The sequence below is a fragment of the Oryzias melastigma genome, linkage group LG8 (assembly GCF_002922805.2).
Source record: "Oryzias melastigma strain HK-1 linkage group LG8, ASM292280v2, whole genome shotgun sequence".
Lineage (NCBI taxonomy): Eukaryota > Metazoa > Chordata > Actinopteri > Beloniformes > Adrianichthyidae > Oryzias > Oryzias melastigma.
Genome location: NC_050519.1, coordinates 23,408,487 through 23,427,192, shown reverse-complemented (window position 1 = coordinate 23,427,192; position 18,706 = coordinate 23,408,487). Strand labels below are relative to the sequence as shown.

At 40.8% G+C, this 18,706-nt stretch overlaps 1 protein-coding gene across 3 annotated transcripts in view; it reads right to left on the bottom strand.

Annotated features, from left to right (window-relative positions):
* Positions 1-1,807: 1,807 nt before the first annotated feature.
* Positions 1,808-18,706, bottom strand: part of LOC112158271 (next to BRCA1 gene 1 protein) — a gene marked incomplete at its 5' end in the record, with an annotated part of 23,194 nt that continues 6,295 nt past the window's right edge. The window contains 15 exon segments of one of the 3 annotated variants that reach the window (XM_024291531.2): positions 1,808-2,231; positions 2,414-2,449; positions 4,718-4,796; positions 4,875-4,960; positions 5,208-5,453; positions 8,983-9,121; positions 11,368-11,544; positions 13,017-13,076; positions 13,172-13,282; positions 13,584-13,659; positions 15,384-15,500; positions 15,588-15,773; positions 17,254-17,337; positions 17,881-18,040; positions 18,127-18,333. In XM_024291531.2, the coding sequence (XP_024147299.1) occupies positions 2,198-2,231; positions 2,414-2,449; positions 4,718-4,796; positions 4,875-4,960; positions 5,208-5,453; positions 8,983-9,121; positions 11,368-11,544; positions 13,017-13,076; positions 13,172-13,282; positions 13,584-13,659; positions 15,384-15,500; positions 15,588-15,773; positions 17,254-17,337; positions 17,881-18,040; positions 18,127-18,333 (1,798 nt within the window). 3 annotated transcript variants of the gene reach the window in all.

Sequence of the window (18,706 nt, the reverse complement as noted above, 5' to 3'; positions counted from 1 at the left end):
ATGAGCTGGCGGAGGCAGCTTTTGAACATGTTTGTGCCATTCCAAGCAGTCCTGAGAAACTGTGCCAACAATCGTGTGAATTTGTGTTTTCAATTGTGTCCAGATAAAATAAGGCTGATGTTGTTCAAATGTATTTACATGCAGTCAAGATGCACATTGCTGCACTGCCCGCACTGGTTTTAAATGCGTCCAAGGCTAAATATTGTTGTTGGTAGATATTAACCTGACTCTAATGGTGCTTTCACACTGAACGTGCACGTCAAATTTACCACTCAGCGCCTTGACGCTCCTGCAGCGGCAGATCATGCCTTTCCACTGAGTTAACATTGAGACTTGACGCCGCGTTTGGTGTGAATGCACCATAACCCTTCCTGTGGGTCAGTGTGGTCAAGAACAAAGCACTGACCGCACGGTCATGATGTGCGAACGGTCACATAATAACAATAAATGCATGCTCAGAAGATCCTCTCGCTCAAAGCTGCAGCTTTGTTTGTTCACAACGGAACTCACTATTTCTTCCTCTATGCATGTTTCCGATATTTCAGGTAGTTCTGCGCATGTCAGAATGATTTATGCCAAACAAACGTGTGCCAGATGTTATAACTGAATAGAGTTCTTCAAGGCTCATTTACACGGTTCAATTCTAATCCGTCATTTGAGCCGATTAAAGACATTTTCCTCATGTAATCACAGCTAGTGTGTGTACACTTGGTAATTTTGTGGTTTTATTTGAACGTTAGCTGTATAGAATTGAAATTAAAACTAAGGGTAAATCTTAAATAGTTAAAACAATTCAAAGTTGATTTTTTTTGTGAGACTTAAAAAAGCGAGATGAGTTAATCAGTCAGCCAAAATCAACAAATACCTAAACCATAATAGATCTGGGAAATCTCAAAGCAAATAATGTTAAGCAGTTTGAGCTATGCGTCCTCACTTTCAGCTCAGTCTAGAGCAGGAGTGTCAAAGTCAATCACACAAGGGGCCAAAATCCAACACACACCTTAGGTCACGGGCCGAACAGGACAAACATTTAGGGAACACTCTAAAAATACATTAACCTTAAAACTGTAACTTTATAACATAATTATGAACTAGATATATAGTATTATCTGCAATAATACTAGTGTGAATGCTGTAAGATGAATTTGGCTGCTGAAGATGCTGAAATTGATAGCTAAAAACGCTGAAGATGATAGCCAGCTAAAATATTAGCTAAATGCTAAAACTAATGTTAGCCAAAACAGCTAGCATGTAGCTGAAATATGAGGTAAAATTCAAAATGGCATAAAAAATCTCAGTAAATGCCAAAAAAGTTCAAAAAGCTGCAGAATTCTATTTTTTAAAACTTTAAAACTGTAACTTTTTACCATAATTATGAATAATAAAAAGACAGGAATATTATCCCACAATAAATCAATTAAAACTTTAAATAACTTTCAATATTTTACTCTTCATAAAAATATAAATTTTTTAAATTATACAAGTTAGAAATGAGCTCAAGATGACATCAGGTCATTAATAACAATAAAATAAAATGACCTGGGCCGGATAGAATTACCCAGAGGGCCGGATCCGGCCCCCGGGCCTTGACTTTGACAAATGTGGTCTAGAGTTTTGATTTGGACTAACTGCACACTTTTTTTTAGAACCTTGGACTGAGCAACAGCCAAAACGACAGCATCCACCTGTTGAAACAGACTTACTTTAACAGCAGACATTCTGTCTCTGCAGAGGTCGATGGTGAACTGCATCCAGTGTGTTGAGCAGAGTGGAATATTTCTGTTAGAACAGTGTAGAACAGTGAGCCTTGAGATGCAGGGCTGAGAACATCCATTTATGCAGACGGGGTGACAATGCTTACATTCATCCAGATTCACTCTAACAACTCTAAGGCGTAAAGTATTAAGACAGAGGCAAAATGTGACATTACCAGAAAGTGTTTTTTACAAGAGATTGTTCTCTGTGAGAGAAGAGTTACACAGGGTACAAACACATTAAGTTCATAACAAGTAAGCTTCTTGAAAAGAAACGTGTATGCTGACTCGTTGGGTCAGCGTCTTTTGTGGGTTTCCTCTATTGTATGTGCTACCAGTTGTGGCAGGTCACTGACCACATCAAGCAGTTTTTCAGTTGCGAATCTTCAGAAGTTGTTGATTCAGCGCCTGGTCCCAAAATCTCAACTCCACAAACATTCCCATCAAAGTGTCCTTGGTGGAGGGATTTTGTCGAGGCTGCGTGAGACACAAACTGTGGTCAGTACATGAACTCAAACTGATTACTGCAGAACAGTGTCTTAAAGTTTGATGCAGGACTCCTCAGTAGAGCTGGTACATACATGTACAAGAATCACATCCTAATACACATATACAGTCCACACAAATTGTACAGGTATAGGGTTGTCAGATTGTTTTACCTGAGAGCTCCTTTTACCACGCAGAGGCCTGGAAACCTGAACAGACACACAGATACGTTAGTTTAAAAACAAATGGTAAATAAGTGTATACTTGTGTAGCGCTTTTCTACCTTCCCTGAAGGCTCAAAGCGTTTTACGGTCACAGACACATTCACACCCTGATGCTGAACGCTGCCAGTGTCTTGACCAATGACACTTCAACACGCAGGTGGGAAGGCGGGAATTGAACCTGTGATCTACTGATCGGAGTCAACCGCCCCACCACTGCACCACCACCGCCCCAAAATAACTAAACGGACAACTAAAATAAACATGTATACATATATGAATGAGTAAATTATATCTTTATATAGATTCAGATATAGCTTAGCCTTTAAAGGGTAACCAAACAGGGCAGTTGGAAGCTGACTCCATTCTCAGCCCAGATTTAAAAAAAATGCCAACAAAAAGGGGGTGGGGCTAGTGGAGGACGTGGACTGAGCGTGGAGGTGTGGCTTGAATCTATGATTGATAGTTAGGTTAGCTTTATGTAACATATGCTGGGTCTTCAGTAGAGACAGTGGTACCGGGTAAAGTGATGCAAGTTTCTCCACAGAACTTTCCGAGGAGGTTGAGAATTTTTCAGCTGGTCCAGAAGCTTATTGTTTGGAGCCGTTGCAATGTCTGGCAGTGGTTCTGCCAGCACAGCTGAGGGTTTGCAGGTCTGAAGATGACCCGTGTCTCAGTGGTAAAAAGACGCTAGCATCATAGCCAATAAAGGCTAACATATTAAACAAACAATCCAGAGTGAAATGTTCATTATAAATCCATCACCAGGACGGAGTTTGCTGGATATAATTCCAATAGAACTCAACCTCTGTTCCCTAACTTCCACTGGAAAGTTGGGCAGGCTCACATACTAAAGCTAACAGTATAACAGTTACAGAATCAAAGATGGGCGGGGCTTTTATACTGGAGCTGCAGAGCATGATGACGTGAAACTCTTTGGACTTACACCAGTTGAGCAATCACAAAAGTTCAACTTTAATACTTCATTTCGACCTGTAGGGGGCAGCACACAGACAGTTTTTGACTGCATTTCATGAATTAAATAAGTTTATTTTAAATTGTTAAAAATTTGGCAACAACCAACAGACAGCACTTTTAAAGCCCCATTTATAGAAGTCAGCAGATAAAAGAAAGTTGATTTAGGGTTTGGTTACCCTTTAAATCCTGTTTCTGTATAGTGTGTCTGCTGGGCAGCAGCAGACCGAACAAAGTGATGAAGAAGGAATCTCTGTTCCTGGTTCTGCTCTCAGCCTCACAGAAGGAGGTTTTTCACAGTTGAAAACCATCATAGAAAACTTTGTAAACCACTTAACACCACAAAGTCTTCAGTCAGAGACACCTGCACAGTGACGTAATAATAAAATCCAACCTGAGAATGGGAGGTTGTTGGTTCAAATCCACGGTCAGATCATACTAAAGACCATAAAATGCATTAGGATTGGATGGCTGGATTACATTAATACACATTAATACACTCACTCTATTTTATAATAAGCCAGATTTCTCTTGTTTGTGTCCAATTCATTCAAAATACAGCTGCTAGATCTCCGGTTGTAGCATCAAAAAGTAAACAGAGCTAAGATGTTAACATATCTATTCTGGCTGTCTCTGCATTTTATTTGCTGTTAAGTGTTAAAATGCTCTTAACTCAACTTCCCTCCCTGAAATTCTCTGTCTGTATGCTCCTGCTTGGCTCCTCCAGTGTTTCTGTGTCTCTGTGGCTGAGCTCAGGAGACCTTTTTCCTTGTCTGGATGAGGCCTGAGCCGGCAGCCTCTGCACCCCACAGATATATCTGCCTGCATATCGAGCGAGTGAGCTCCGCCGCAGGAGAGAAAGCCACTGATCTGTCCAGACCTTCACCCCAAAGTAGACAGATGAGCTCTGCAACCACGCTGCTGCAGCAGGTTAAGGAAAAAGATGGAAGTTCAGGACAAAAACGCTCGCTTTGGACTAATATTCTACCCGCTGATCGAGACACTGAAAATGTCACATGCCTTAAGCTGACTTCCTGATTGGCAGATACAATGTCAAACTTTACATATCAAAATTTAGGCCACGATAAATTTTGGCCCAAATTGCGCCTCGTCGCTCATATTGGACTTCAGAGCGCCTCATGTCGCGTCTGTTCCATTGACTTAACACTGAAACTGGCCGCCTCTGCCACGCGAATCGCATTGGGTGTGAATGGACCTTAAAGCGCTTTGGGCCTTCAAGGAAGATAGAAAAGCGCCATACAAGTATGTCATTTACGGTACCTGGTTCCTGCTGGATTGTTTTCCTCTGTGCTCCCAGCAGCTTCAGCATCATCCGTCTTACTTTGCTCAGGGCTGGTAACTGGACATATTATTACACATTATCCTGGGCTGCTTCAGCTTGAAAATGAGCTCAGTGACACTGAAGGCAGGAGCTTACCATCTTTTGTTGGAAAGCGCTCTGAGCTCTGGATTCTCTCTCCAACTCTGCAGTCATCAGCATCTGCTTCTTTGCTGCTCTGTAAACTGTACAAGTTGAAGCAGTAAAACACTTCAGACACAGATGTAACTGCTGGAACTCAGAGGAACAAACATGGAAAATGTTTTCTGAAACAAGAAAAATATGACAAAATGGCCTTCAAGCTTGACAAATACATTTTAAGTGAAACAAACTAACTCAATATTAAATGGAATAATCACCTGAATTGGTTATGTTAGGTATTTAAATTAAAAATGGATTATAACGTAAACAAAGCACTATGTTTCTGCCAACCTTTGTGTAAGCGCGGTTTTGGACTTCATCATCACTTCAGGTGTCAGGGCCTTTTCATCCAGTGTTTGAGACGTGCACAGCATGTCTTTGAGGACTCGGGCCCCGGACATGTCCTTTCCTGGAGGAGATGATAAGTCTTTGCAGATTCTGCTCACATCCCTCTCCTTGGTGGTGCTGCCCAAGGAAAGAATTTCAGACCCAGACGTGGACTTTAAGAGAACGTCAACAGTCTGGGACACAGCTGAACTGCAGAAATGATAGAAACACATCAAGAAGAATTAAACTTCTAACCAATCGATCTGCTATGTTACTATTTTCAGTTTGTATATTAACCCTTTAACACCGGAGCTCCAGTGTTTTAGTTTTTTTTGATTCACTGTAAATTTTCAACCGTTGACATGATAAAACTCACGCCGCTTTTCTCCTTCAGAGTCTGCTGGAATTATCGTGTTAAAGGTTGAAAAGTTAAAGTACGTTAAAGATTTTGTGTCTAAGCGTCACTGACAAGGTTAAAAGGTTAAGAGAATCCTTTTGGCAGCTAAACAAACATGAAGATTTTTTCTATTTGTAGATATTTTCATTTATAAAAGTGTGTGGAAAATAATCCACATTATTAGTTCAATTTGTTTATAACAAAGGAAAAGTCATAAACATTGATAAACATTACATTTTTAGATGCCTTACGCTAACTTAGAGGTCTGTAACCCTCAGCTCCAGATCCACATGTGTCTCTTTTCTCTCTCCATTGTGGCTCCTTGACCAAACATAAAATAAGTCATGGAGACTGCTGATCCAGACATGTCGACCATCAGAGTCAGCAGCTCCTGATAATGTCTGACTAACCAAAACTACCTAAAGAAAACAAATAAACAAAGCCTGAAAACTAAGACTACCAAGATCCAAACTAAAATAACAAAACCCAGCAGAGTAAGACTGCTGAGGACAAAGAGGAGAAACAGAACAAAAATCAATAAATAAAAGAAAAATAAAATAGCATTTTTTTAAAGTAAGGATTACTTAATTATCATTAATTTAATTTAGATTAGTTAAATTTATAAACTGATGTCTGAGGTTCACATAGATGATAAACTATGTAGGTTTTTACATCCTGTTGACCTGAAGACGTCTTGTTTGATCAACTCTACCTCCAGAATGAACAGATTTTATATGGAAAGAAAAATGTTGGTAAAAAGTTTAATCTTTTATGAGTTAAAATTGAATATTGTCTTATGCTGAACAACATTGGTTACTAGCTGCACTGGCATGATCTCGTTTGGTACAGAGCATATCTTATTTTGAAAATAAGATAATTCAGCTTTTGTCAAATATATTAAAAAAAAAAAAAAAAAAAAAAGAGAGAGAGCTCACATCTTGAGAGATGCTAGGTTCTTTTATAGACTCTGCAGCTCCTTCTAGGCTCTGATCAGTGGAGAACGAGCCCAGATGGCTCTTTTACTGTTAAAGGTTGCTGACCCCTGCGCTAGGTTCACACTGGACCCAGCAGCGCTGCAGAAGCTAAACAAAGTGGCGTGGAGCAGAGTGCACGGGACAGAGTGGACGCAGCATCCGCTCTCTCCTGCTATTCACACCAGACGTGTTTATTCACGGCGGTCAACAGGCGCTTCTGCTAGAGCTTTTGTTTGTTTTTGCAATCATGGGTAAATAATTAACCTAAAATATTACCTCATGTTTCTCCTAAGAAGAAGCAAGTAGTTAGTGGGTCTACACTTGTCTATTTATCTGTTGTTGAGACACACAGAGAGAAGTGTGTGTGTTGTGATTGTATGTGTATTTTCATGTCTACAGTCTGTTTAGATACAAAAACATGATCTCATTTGTCAATCTCTGTGTATTGTTGTGAAAAACTGGTTATATTTTGAAAATAAACCTGATTTTCTCATGAATCTTGATAACTTCCTGCTAGAATTGATGCAGATCACTTGTGGCTCATGCACAAAAAGACCAGACGCCGAAATGATCCGCTGCACGACGCGAGCCTTCTGCGGAGGACCGTGGCGCTCTGCGCCAGGTGGGAACCACACCAGAGGTCAGCGTTTCTCAAATGGCGGTGCGATGGCAGCGGGGCGTGGGACGACCCGGGGATCATGACATTTATGTTAGTTACTCAACAGTTGATCAGAGGACACCGTCAGTGACCGTGACATCCACACAGGGAGAGGGGAAATATTTAATTAAACTTTGAGAATTACGATGAAAAAATATTTAACTGGGATGAAAAGAAAGAGAGACAAAAACAAAACACCAAAAACTGCCTGTCTTCTTTTTCTTTATTTCTTCTTCTTTGTGTTTTGTTTGAATTTCACTCTCTCTCTTTTCTTCAAGCCGTGTGTATTTGCTTCCTCCTATGGTATGGCTGACCGTGCGCATGGGTGCTGTGGGAGGGGGGCGGGGCTTACACGTGCAGCAGCACAAGAACCAAGCAGGGAGAGACCGAGAGACATGACCACAAAACGTGGAGAGACATTAGAAAAGAAGAAAACTCTGGAACCTTTTGACTTATGAAGGTAGATGATCTGCAGGAAATAATTAAATATCAGATCAGATCATTACTGATAGAAGAAACCAGATTACATCCTCAAAGCTGAGACTCTTTTGTCTTTCTTAATGTCATTGTGAATAGAAGTCTTTATTTATTGGGTTTGCACATTTTAATTTGTATTTTGGGTTGTGGTTGCAAAGTTTTGTGTTATTCACTTCAAATGTGTTAAAAAGGACGAAAGCTTAAAAAGTTAAAAACTGAATAGTTAATAGTTCTTTTCTCATTTATTTTTACATTTTATCTGGAAGGGATAAATAACAGCATATAAATAATATAAACATTATGCGAATAAAAACATGTTTACATTAGTTATGGATATTGTGAATAATCCTACATAGTGTTGATAATAAATTAAATAAAGCAAAAAACAACCTAAAAATCCATTTGGTAGCAGAAAGAGCTGCTGTTTAGTGAACCAAAGAACTGAATCTGTGAGAAAACCCAGAATTCATCACTACTGTGGAGGGAAACCAGGAAAGACTTGTTTACTTTGAACGTTTTGGAAGGATTCTAAAAAAAAGAAAGACAAATTAATAAAACAGATTATTTAGAATTTTTTTTATATTCTTCAATGATAATAAAGGTACAATATTTTGAAGAGATATACATTCAACTTGAGCAAATTGACTAATGATACCGATGATATTTGCACCAGAAAGTTGTAGGGGGGGCTCAAAAGGGTAAGTTCTTCATAGGGGGGAGTAAGAGAATTAAGCTTGAGAAGCACTGCCTTAGGTTAAAAGGGTCCCCGAAGTGTCCACTGTGAACCAGGTGTCACACTTTGATAACCTTGTTTTGTACACCTAACGGTCAAACCATCAGAAAGACTGTGCCAGAGAGAGCAGATGATGCTGCAACAGCTTTGAACAGGATGGTGCTGAGCACACACTAGAACACCAGAAAGTCTGAGGACTTTCATCATGAGCAAGTCCTACATTTGGAAAAGTCCCAGCTGACCTCTGAATGCCAACTTCTGGAAATGCTGGTGAGGACAGCAGACATTTATAGTAGCATCCTACAGGGGGCATTAAGAAAACAAGAAGCATTTGGATGCAAACAGTGAGAGGGCAGTAATGAAACAACTGGTGGTGAAAGGTTGCTTATGGGAATAACAACATGACCAAACCTGAAAAAAACTGAGGAGCATGGCAAGAAGCCCGCCCCCACTGGAGCCACATATGAGAAGCACTGATGCCATAACATCACAGGTCGTACCTGTACATGGACTCCCCAAGTGGTCGAGTTGTGTCAAAGCAGTCAGGAAGGATAATGATGTAATCCTCTGAGGAGGTTGAAGACGAGCGGCTTCTCGTTCTTTCCTTATTTTCCTTCCCTTTTTTCTCCTGGGGTGCATCTGTGGTAAAAAAATGTAAATAAATTAAGAATAATAATAATTTTTAAAAGGGAACACACACACGCAGACGCATATATTAGGGCTGGGAATCACTGGGTACCTCACAATATGATGTGATATGCGACACATGGCTCATGACATCAATGATGTCACCATACTGCCATATTTGGTAAAAATCCTCTCTAATAACTCAAAATATATAGAAGAACACATATTTTTGGGAAAATATATTTCCATTTATGCTAAGTTGTTGTGAACAGCAGAACAAAAATGAAATAATTCAAGTAGCTGCCAGACACGTTGGTGCTCACGACAGTCAACGCACACCCCCCATCGACCTCTAAAGAACGTCTCGCCCAAGGATGATGACCATAACGTTTTACAGCCTCTTCAAACTAAAATGAAAGATCAATACTGGCTGAGACCCATTGAGAATCAATCACACGACTAAATATCATGATATATTGCAGTATTGATATTTTGGCACACCCCTAGTATGGATGTTTTAAAGCTGAACTGAATTGGTTTTTTGAATAGAAATTTGAAAGTATTTGAATACAAATATCATTAAAAATGTTAAAATCCTGTTTTCCAAATGTATTGAACCCAAAGGCAAAGCCACCTTTGAAAGAATGGAAAGGTTAAAATTCCTTTATTAGGAAGCAGGTGTGCAGAGAGATGAGCACAGAATTTAGTCAGGTAAGAAGTTGGAATCCATTCTTGAAGTGATTGAAGAGTCACTACAAATGAGAAGCAGTTTAACAAACATCAACTGTTACTTGTGTAAGTTTTATGTTGGACCACATGGAAAAAAAGAGGATAGAAGAAGAGGGAGGGATATTAGAGACAGGAGGGGTAAACACAAAACTACAACTTTCTGGAAGTTTATCATCATTACTGTCAGGGGCAGATGTTAGTCAAAAGGGGCGGGGCCTGTCTACACTCACATTTTATAAACATACTTGTTGGCTCCAAAATTTTTCACATACAGACATGTACACAATACAACTACAGCTCAGTACTGCTGCCACAAATGCTAATTTTATTAGTCGACTAATCAGTGATTGTTTTTTCTGATTATTCGACTAATCGGGTCATGCGCTAAGTTGATGTAAAGCACACATCTTAGTAATCATTAGCTCTAAACTAACTGAAAATAAAGACAATGAAGATGATAGTTAAACTTTGACTGAATTAAGCAGCTTCTGTCCTTCATTAGTTTCTAGTATTAAAACAATATTAAATCAAATGAGAGAGAGATCAGGAATATACTTTCCATCAAACTCATTTTGACAGGTGACCTTTGACCTTTCACCATCCATCAAACTCATTTTGACATGTACCCCGCTCCTCAAGATGATGTAACAATTTAGTATAAATTTTATATATAAAGGGTGTATTGGGTTAAAGTTCACCTGTCAAAATGAGTTTGATGGAAAGTATATTCCTGATCTCTCTAATGAGGTCGGCATCTGAATCAAGGAACTTTTTTCACTAAAGATAAAGTTTTGGTCCCACTGACTCAAATAATGAAACAAAAGTACATTTTTTTGGTGCTGAACGCTCAAAACTGTGTTCAACTTTACTACACTCTGACTCCATATAATATAAAGTAATGACTAACCGATGATTAGATTAGCCGTCGACTGTTTAAATAGTCGATTCGTCGTCGACAAACATACTGCGTACAAGCACACATATGTAGAGCACATCATTCCATCACACATACTATTAGTGCACAGGTGAGCTGACACCTGCGCTTGATTAAGTGTTCAAGTTCTACTGTGGTGGATAACAGAATGTTAAAAAAGGGGGGGGGGGCAGTTACCCCCAGACTGTCGCCAGTAAAGGACAAAACAGCAGCAGCCTGGCCAGACAGACACCTGCACGGGATAACACATCAGGGCAGTCGAGGTCAGCCACCCACAACAGCAGGACCACCACAGAGCCCCCAGAGAGCGGGGGGCACAGGAACACGGAGAAGCTCCAGCTCCATTCCCATTTAATTACTTTCATATCCAACCCTTCCCATGAGAAACTAGGGATGAACTGTGAGTCCACTAAGAAAGAATACATTCCAAGGCTCTCTGTGAAAGGTGTAAAACGGGCCCATCATTCCACCGTTTCTCCCACTGACGGCATTCTCCTCCCCAGGTAAATAGTGTGATCCCCATCCTTGGAGTCCAGACAAACCACCACCCTCGACTACCGAAAAGAAAACGTCAGCGCCGTTTACACTGACTGACCTTTCATGGTAACCTGGTAAGTCACTCTCAGCAGGTTGTGGTCAGAGACCCTCTCATGGGTCCCTGAATGGTTCACAGTCTCACAAACGGACTCAACCCCACTGGGGTTTTCCTGGCTTTCTTCCTGAGCTGGAACCACGCCCACTTCTGCTCCGGGAGCTGGTTGGGCAGGAGCATCTGGAAACCAGAATCGGAGAAAAAAGTTTGACTTTTGTAAACATGCAGTCTATACTAACATGTAAAGAGTGTTGTGTTGTGTCATGTTATCGACCTGATATTAAATAATTTAATGGATGATTTCCCATCTGAAAGTAATTTAGACATTTTCCTGCCTTTTTAGCCACTTGTTAAACTATTCTGAAATGTGAAAAGACACGCTTTAGTGGATGCAGGTGTAGAAGTTTGGACGTTTGTGCTGTGACTTAAAGCTTGGTTATAAAATTGATTGATTTAAACGTATTTTATTTTCAATCCATTTAAATGTGCATAAAACATCCCAGCTCCGTTTGATTATTTAAACTTCTCTCCCATTTCATAGATCAGGAGGAGAATTCTGCTTCGATGTGATTCAGAAAGTTCGAGCTGCTTTGCACTCTCTGTAAGATTCAGTCATTGCAGTCTTCACACTATTTTCCCCATCAAGCTATGTGATGTGGAAAATTATGAATTAACTGAATTATGTTTCTTTAAAACACAACAATACCACCCAGTATGTAGATAAACTGAAATAGGAAGACGAATGTCAACTAGAGCTGCCACAAACGATTATTTTAACAGTCGACTAATCACTGATTGCTTTTTCGATTAGTTGACTAATCGTGTCATACTCAAACTGGATGTAAAGCACACATCTTAACCATCATTAGCTTTAAACTAACTAAAAACTAGATATATAGCATTAGCTGTGATGATGCTAGTGTGAATGCTGCAAGCCGAATTTAGCTGCTAAAGATGGTGAAATTGATAGCTGAAAACACTGAAGCTGATAGTTTAAAATGCTGAAGCTGGTAGTCAGCTAAAATATTAGTTAAATGGCAAATTAGCTTAAAAAACTAAAAAAGATCCTAAGTTAGCCAAAACAGCTAGCATGTAGCTGAAATATTAGCTAAACTCCAAAATAGTCTAAAAAACCTTAATAAATGTCAAAATGCTCCAAAGAGCTAGCACAATACCATTCTAACTTTCAACTTTACTACACTCTGACTCCATATAATAAAAAATAACGACTAGTTGACTATTTATTTATTCGACAACTATTTTAATAGTCGATTAGTCGACTAATCGTGGCAGCCCTACTGTCAATTAGATTTTTCTTGGTTTGTCCTTCTGGAAGATGACACTGAGCTTTACAGGTTTTAACCAGAGCTCGTCAGTAAGCAGTGATTGGTCCGAATCAGTCTGAGTCAACATTTCTGTGGCAACCACTCTCACCCATCAGGTGTGAGCTTGATGGAAGTCCACACCCCTATCACATGAAAGCAGCCTCGAGCACATCTGTCAATCATTTTAAACGTGTGATGTGAGACCGCATATTTTTATTAAGGCATGTGGTTGGTCACTTTGTAACTTGAACAACTTCAACTACAGAAAAAAAGAACATTATTAAGAAATTTAAAAAAAGGTATCAGAACAAGAATGGTGATTCTGACCATCAGAATGACTGAGTACTAGCCGTTTACTTTTGGCTTCTTGGGGCCAGCAGGTACTTCCTGTTTGGAACACCAGGAGGGAGGGGTCACTCAGTCAATGGTTTCCAGAAACACAGTCAGAAAACAACAACATTATTTGCTTAAGAACCATTTACCGGTGATGGTGCCGATGCACTCTGTCTCTTCCTGGATCAGATCCAAAGAGGGACTGTTTTTGTCCAGCAAGTGTCCGTCTTGGGGAAGAGGTGACATGCAGGGAGTCACATCTGCATGACAGAATAACATTTTCTAAAGAACTTAGGTGTATTTTCTTTCTTCTATTTCCTGTCAGAAATGGTAAAAGGTCATATTTCAAAAGGACTTTAAACAACAGGGTCTTGTGGTATTTAATCTAAAGTGTGTAGTAACCTCAACTAGACCATCAGCCCTGCACTTTGAATTGTCTCTGTACATGAAATGTGCTATACAAATAAACTTGCCTTTCCTTGCCTATCAGCCAGTCAAATAACATCACTTTAGGGTTTCAGAACCAACATTTACCGTTTTCATTGCTTGAAGTCAACTTACCAACAGGAGTGTTGTTTGGGACAGACTCCAATTCTTGAACAATGTTGATGTCCAACAGCTCAAAGGACAGAAGATCCTGACAGACAAACAGAAAGAGCGGTCTCAAAATGTGCTGAAGATGCATAATGGCTTATCCACAACTGCCCTTAACATGTATTCACACCAAACGCGATTCGTGTGAAAGATTTGCGTGCCCAGCCCCTCTTTCGTCGCATGGTGAATTTGCTGCTTGCTGCCTGTCAAAAAATGTGTTCCTGAGCTTGACGCCATGGCCACGTGTGGGAGGAGCTTCCAGCCAGTGCTTTAATCCTGACATGAGCGATCTCTGTGTATATGTCACTTACAATGTCCGGAAGCTGAGAGGTTATGTTGAGAGATCTGGTTTATTTAAGGTCAGCAGTTCTATTAAAACATTGTTAATCACGTCTCTGTCTGCTTTATGAGATTATTCAAATCTAATATTTCCCCGTCACCGGGAGCTTCACTCTCACTCAGGGGACTGTGTCTGGATGACAGCCGCTTCTGCTGTGTTTCTGTGACTCTGTTCTCTGTGACTTTTTTCTGTGAGTTTGAAGGCAGTCCCAAGAGGGTACAAATAAAAGAAGCGGGGAGTATTATTATCGTCTCAATGAAAATAAGAAAAATGTTACAAAGTTCAGGAAGCTTGAGCAGGCAGCCCCCGCACCGCGCAGCGGCCGTCTGTTTGCCGGCATATCTAGCGAGCTTTGCTGGACTAAAGGAGGCTGGCTGACTGCAGCCAGAGAGCCGCCGCGGTGGGAATCAATTAATATTCTAGCCGTTGATCAACTTTCTGAAAACCTCACACGTCCAAAGCTGAGTTCCTGATTGGTAGATGTGATGCAGCGAGGTGTCAAACTTCAGATATTTACATTTTGGCTCCACCTCCCAATTTGCAGCTCGTCACTCAAATCGAGCTGCCACCAGTCCTCCATGACACGCCCGTCTCTCAAACCGCGCTGCGGGACTTCAGATCTCCTTAACTCGAGTGTGTACCTTTGGCTTAACATCAAATTGGACGCCTCTGCTGATTGAATCGAGTGAATGCACCTTTACGAGTGGATACCAGCTGTCTGCGGGTACAAAGGGATAAAATCTAAATAGAGCACACAGGTGGTCGGCACAATACATCAAAGTTGTAGACCGCTCAGTGAGCCCATAGAGCCAAAATGTTTATGTTTTTACGTTCATGCTGACGGGGACAGTTCAGGTCAAACACATAAGCAATATGTAAGGATAAGTAAAGGTAAAATACGTGAGACGCAGGCGTGTTGTACAGATCTTTCATCCCCTGGAACCCAACACGCTCCAACGAGAGCACGTTAGAGCTGTTGAAGGGATATGTGCGTGCTCTCTGTGTGCTGTCTATTGACTGAAAGATGAGGAAACTAGACAATCAGATTACGAGCCCCTTATGAGCACTTACACATTACGTCCACACCTTTTGTTTGCAGCATTTGCAGCCATAGATACACATAGAGCACAAAGAATGGATTAAGAAAAAGAAAAATTTCAACCTGGAGGGTGACTGAAAGGGTTAAAAGGAGGAAGCATGAAGCCAAAGCCCTCTCTGGAGGCTAGCTCATGTTTTTGTCCACATCCAGCTGACTCCTGAAGATGTGCACTGCAACATGAGCTCTGGAGGCTTTCACCTCCTAAGACCACACCATTCACTTTTTTTGATCTACTCAATAATGTAGTTAGTAAACTTCTCTAGTACATGGACATCAGTCAGAAAAATTCTGGATGGTAAAGTCCAATACCGACGACAGGTAGACTTACCTGGGCTGTCAGAAGATCCACTGAGGGAATGTGGAACTCCTCCTGGTCTAGTGACATTAAGTCTTGGTCCACAGATGCTACAGAGGCTTTTATCTCCTTAACTGCAGGGTTTCTACCCTGCAAGTGAACACAGTTTAGCAAGTCCTTTTAATGCTATATTTATTAGTTTGCAGTGAAACTTCATGCTTCCTTCAGTTTTTTTACTTGCGGTGTGACACATGGTGAGATGAGTAATCCATCAGCTAACATGGGAGCTGGGGCCAGAGGGTCCACCACAATGCTGCACCAAACTCTGGGTCCAAACTGCTCCCCAGCATGAGCCAGGCGCCAGTGTGAGGTATATGAGCCTTCCACGGCAGGGGCACTCAGAGCCACGCTGATAATGCCCACCTGAACACACAAGGGAGCCAGAACTGATCTCAGTGCATCGGATACAATCTATACATGAAACAATAATTCAGGGCACACAATAACCTGGGGGGGGGGGGGTCCACCACCATGGTAATCACATACCAGCCAACCTTCAATGATTACAATTCCCTCCAATAATCATCATGTTTTAATGATTTCTTGACAGCTTTAGAAGCCCTGTTTTCAGATCAATCAATCATCCTTTGTTTAAATTCATGACTAATTGAAAGTTTGACTGAGAGGGTATTCAGACTGGTAAAACCATTTGTTCCGCTTACTTTGATTTGGATCAAGTCCTGAACTTTGGTCTGGTCTGTATTAAGACAGCAGTCAAGCAGACTTTCCTGATCCGGGCAAAAGCTTGTAAACAAAACCATGTGACTAAAGATCTCTTCAGTCATTGGCCAGGAATTACAAAGCACATAAAGGCCGAAATCATAGAAGTCCCGTGCTTTGGAATCTTTGGGATATTTGGATATACAGTTTATCAGAGTTCATATTTCATAGTCAATTCTGAACATCGGCATCTGAGACAAATTCCCTAAAATATAAAGGATTTTTATTTCGCATCTAAAATGTCCTGAATTTTTTTTTACCTTTATTTTACCAGTAAATCCCATTGAGATTAGATCTCTTTTTCAAGGGAGATCTGGGCCCAAAGGTTGAACTGAAATGGAAGAGGGTTTAGAATTGGCCATTTTTATTTCATATCAACAACTCATGGGTGATTTTTGTTGAAGTTGCAGTGAGACTTAAACCCAATCAGAATTCTTCCATCCTCCCCTTCATTTATCCCTCCAAACAAAGAGTTATAAAAAAATAGTCTTTCATATTTCAGACGTTACTTTTGTTCGATAACGTCACCAATAATCGCTGGGTCGCTAGCTTTAGCGCGGAGCTTCCAGCGCTTGAATATACATAATAACATTGGTTTTATAACTTTAAAAAGCTCACGCTACAAGAAAAAGTCATTAATTACATTTAACTGTTAACGTCTGTGTTTCAGAGCGCTCCCACATGAAGAAAAGAGCTTCTCAGCGCGACGCCGTTTAGCCTCACCATGGAGGACTTTGTATCCCTCTGTTTGGAGGGTGAAATTTAAAAAATACATTTCCTGGACACACTTACACTTAAACTCCTCCTTCAAATGGAGGGGAAGGGAGAAGGGAAGAATTCAGACTGGGCCTTAGACTCATATAGGAGTAACCGTTAAGCCAGGAACAGTCCATAAAACATGATCTGTTAGCAGTCTGTCTGCAAGAGCTTTATAGTCTGAAACATCCGAGGAATCACATGTGATCCTTGAACACATTGAGTCAGACTTGTATTGAGATGGACTGTAATAAATGCCTCTTACAGGAGTAAGGAGTTCAGAATAACCAAATAACATCTGCATCATCTAAGAAGGAACAGACTGGACACAGCATCCTAAGAACTAAAGTGGAGGGGGATTATTTACCTGTCCTGGCTGCAGATGGGGAACAGGCACTTCTTTCCATCGGTCACCAGATCCCACTGCAAGGTTTCCCCACATAAACTTCAACTGCAGCAGGAGGAGTAACATGAGTATTCAGTAACAGTAGCCCACAGTGCAGCGTTTCTTTAGTACACATGAGATCTGGTTTGCTGTGCAGATAGTGTGCATTTGGGTCAAACTGGTTCCTCTACGTCTCTTCAGTTCCATTTCTCAATGTATTCAATAGTATGGTTGATGGTGGAATGAACTACTGAAGCCTGCAGAAACTCAGGAATGGAAATGTGTCACTTGACTAAAAAATATACCAGCCAGTTTCATATTTCTGCTTCATATCCTGCCTTGTAAAGCAAGAAACACAGATTCCTTCAAACAGGATCCGTCAAAATCAGTTGAGACTATCCTGAGAAGAGCACATTAACACAGCTGACTCATGACATCATCAAAGCATCAGCCACTTCTCAAGAGGTCACCATTATTAACCATCAGTCTGCATGTACAGAACATTAGGTGGTCCACTGGATGCAGATGTAAATCCACATGAAAATGTTGGGATTATTCCAGCACCGACATTCAAACGTGGGAATAAACGGTGCCCCTGTGCGGATGTACCTTAGTATCACTGTTCCAACTGACAGTTCCAGTGTTCCTCATCTTCCAGTACTTGATAAACTTCGTAGCAGGACGCAGTCGAGTTCCATCTGGGAGGTTCTCATCCAGAAAAGCAGCGGTCATGGCAGGAACCACCATGGGACAGGGGCATTTTGGGCGCCTAGCACAAACGGAAACATTTCAAAGCATTTGGTTTGCAGTCATTCCAGAGAAGTAATGTGCAGTAATGTATTATTATGAAGGTACTCTGGGCTGTTGTGTTGAGTGGCCTGAGGCTGCAGAAGAACAGGGGAGGAGCTCCCATCTCTCTGGGAGGAGTTCCACTGTATGCCACGCCTTTCCATCCTCAGCTGTTTCCGGATCTCTTTGACTTCTGCCTTCAGTAAGCGCTTCTCAGCCTTTAACCGCTGTTTCTCTGCCTTCCGGAAACTACGATCACCTCGTCTGTAGAACCTGAACAACATTAGAAAGAAACAAATGAATAAAATCAGACTGGGAAACGATAACAGCTAACAAAATGAATAGTTGAAAAGCACATAAACAAGCTAGGCTAACCTTATGATAACGTTTTCATCACACTTCCAATGACAAAAGTAGCTTGAAGAAACTCCACAATAACACAATAATTCCTGTTTGGACATCATTATTCCTTAACTCCTAGTTATAATACAATAGCTCATTGCACTTTTTAGAAGATTTTCACACTGCTTGTTTCTATTTCTATCCACATATCCATCCATCCATCCATCTATCTATCCATCCATCCATCCATCCATCCATCCATCTATCCATCCATCCATCCATCCATCCACATATCCATCCATCC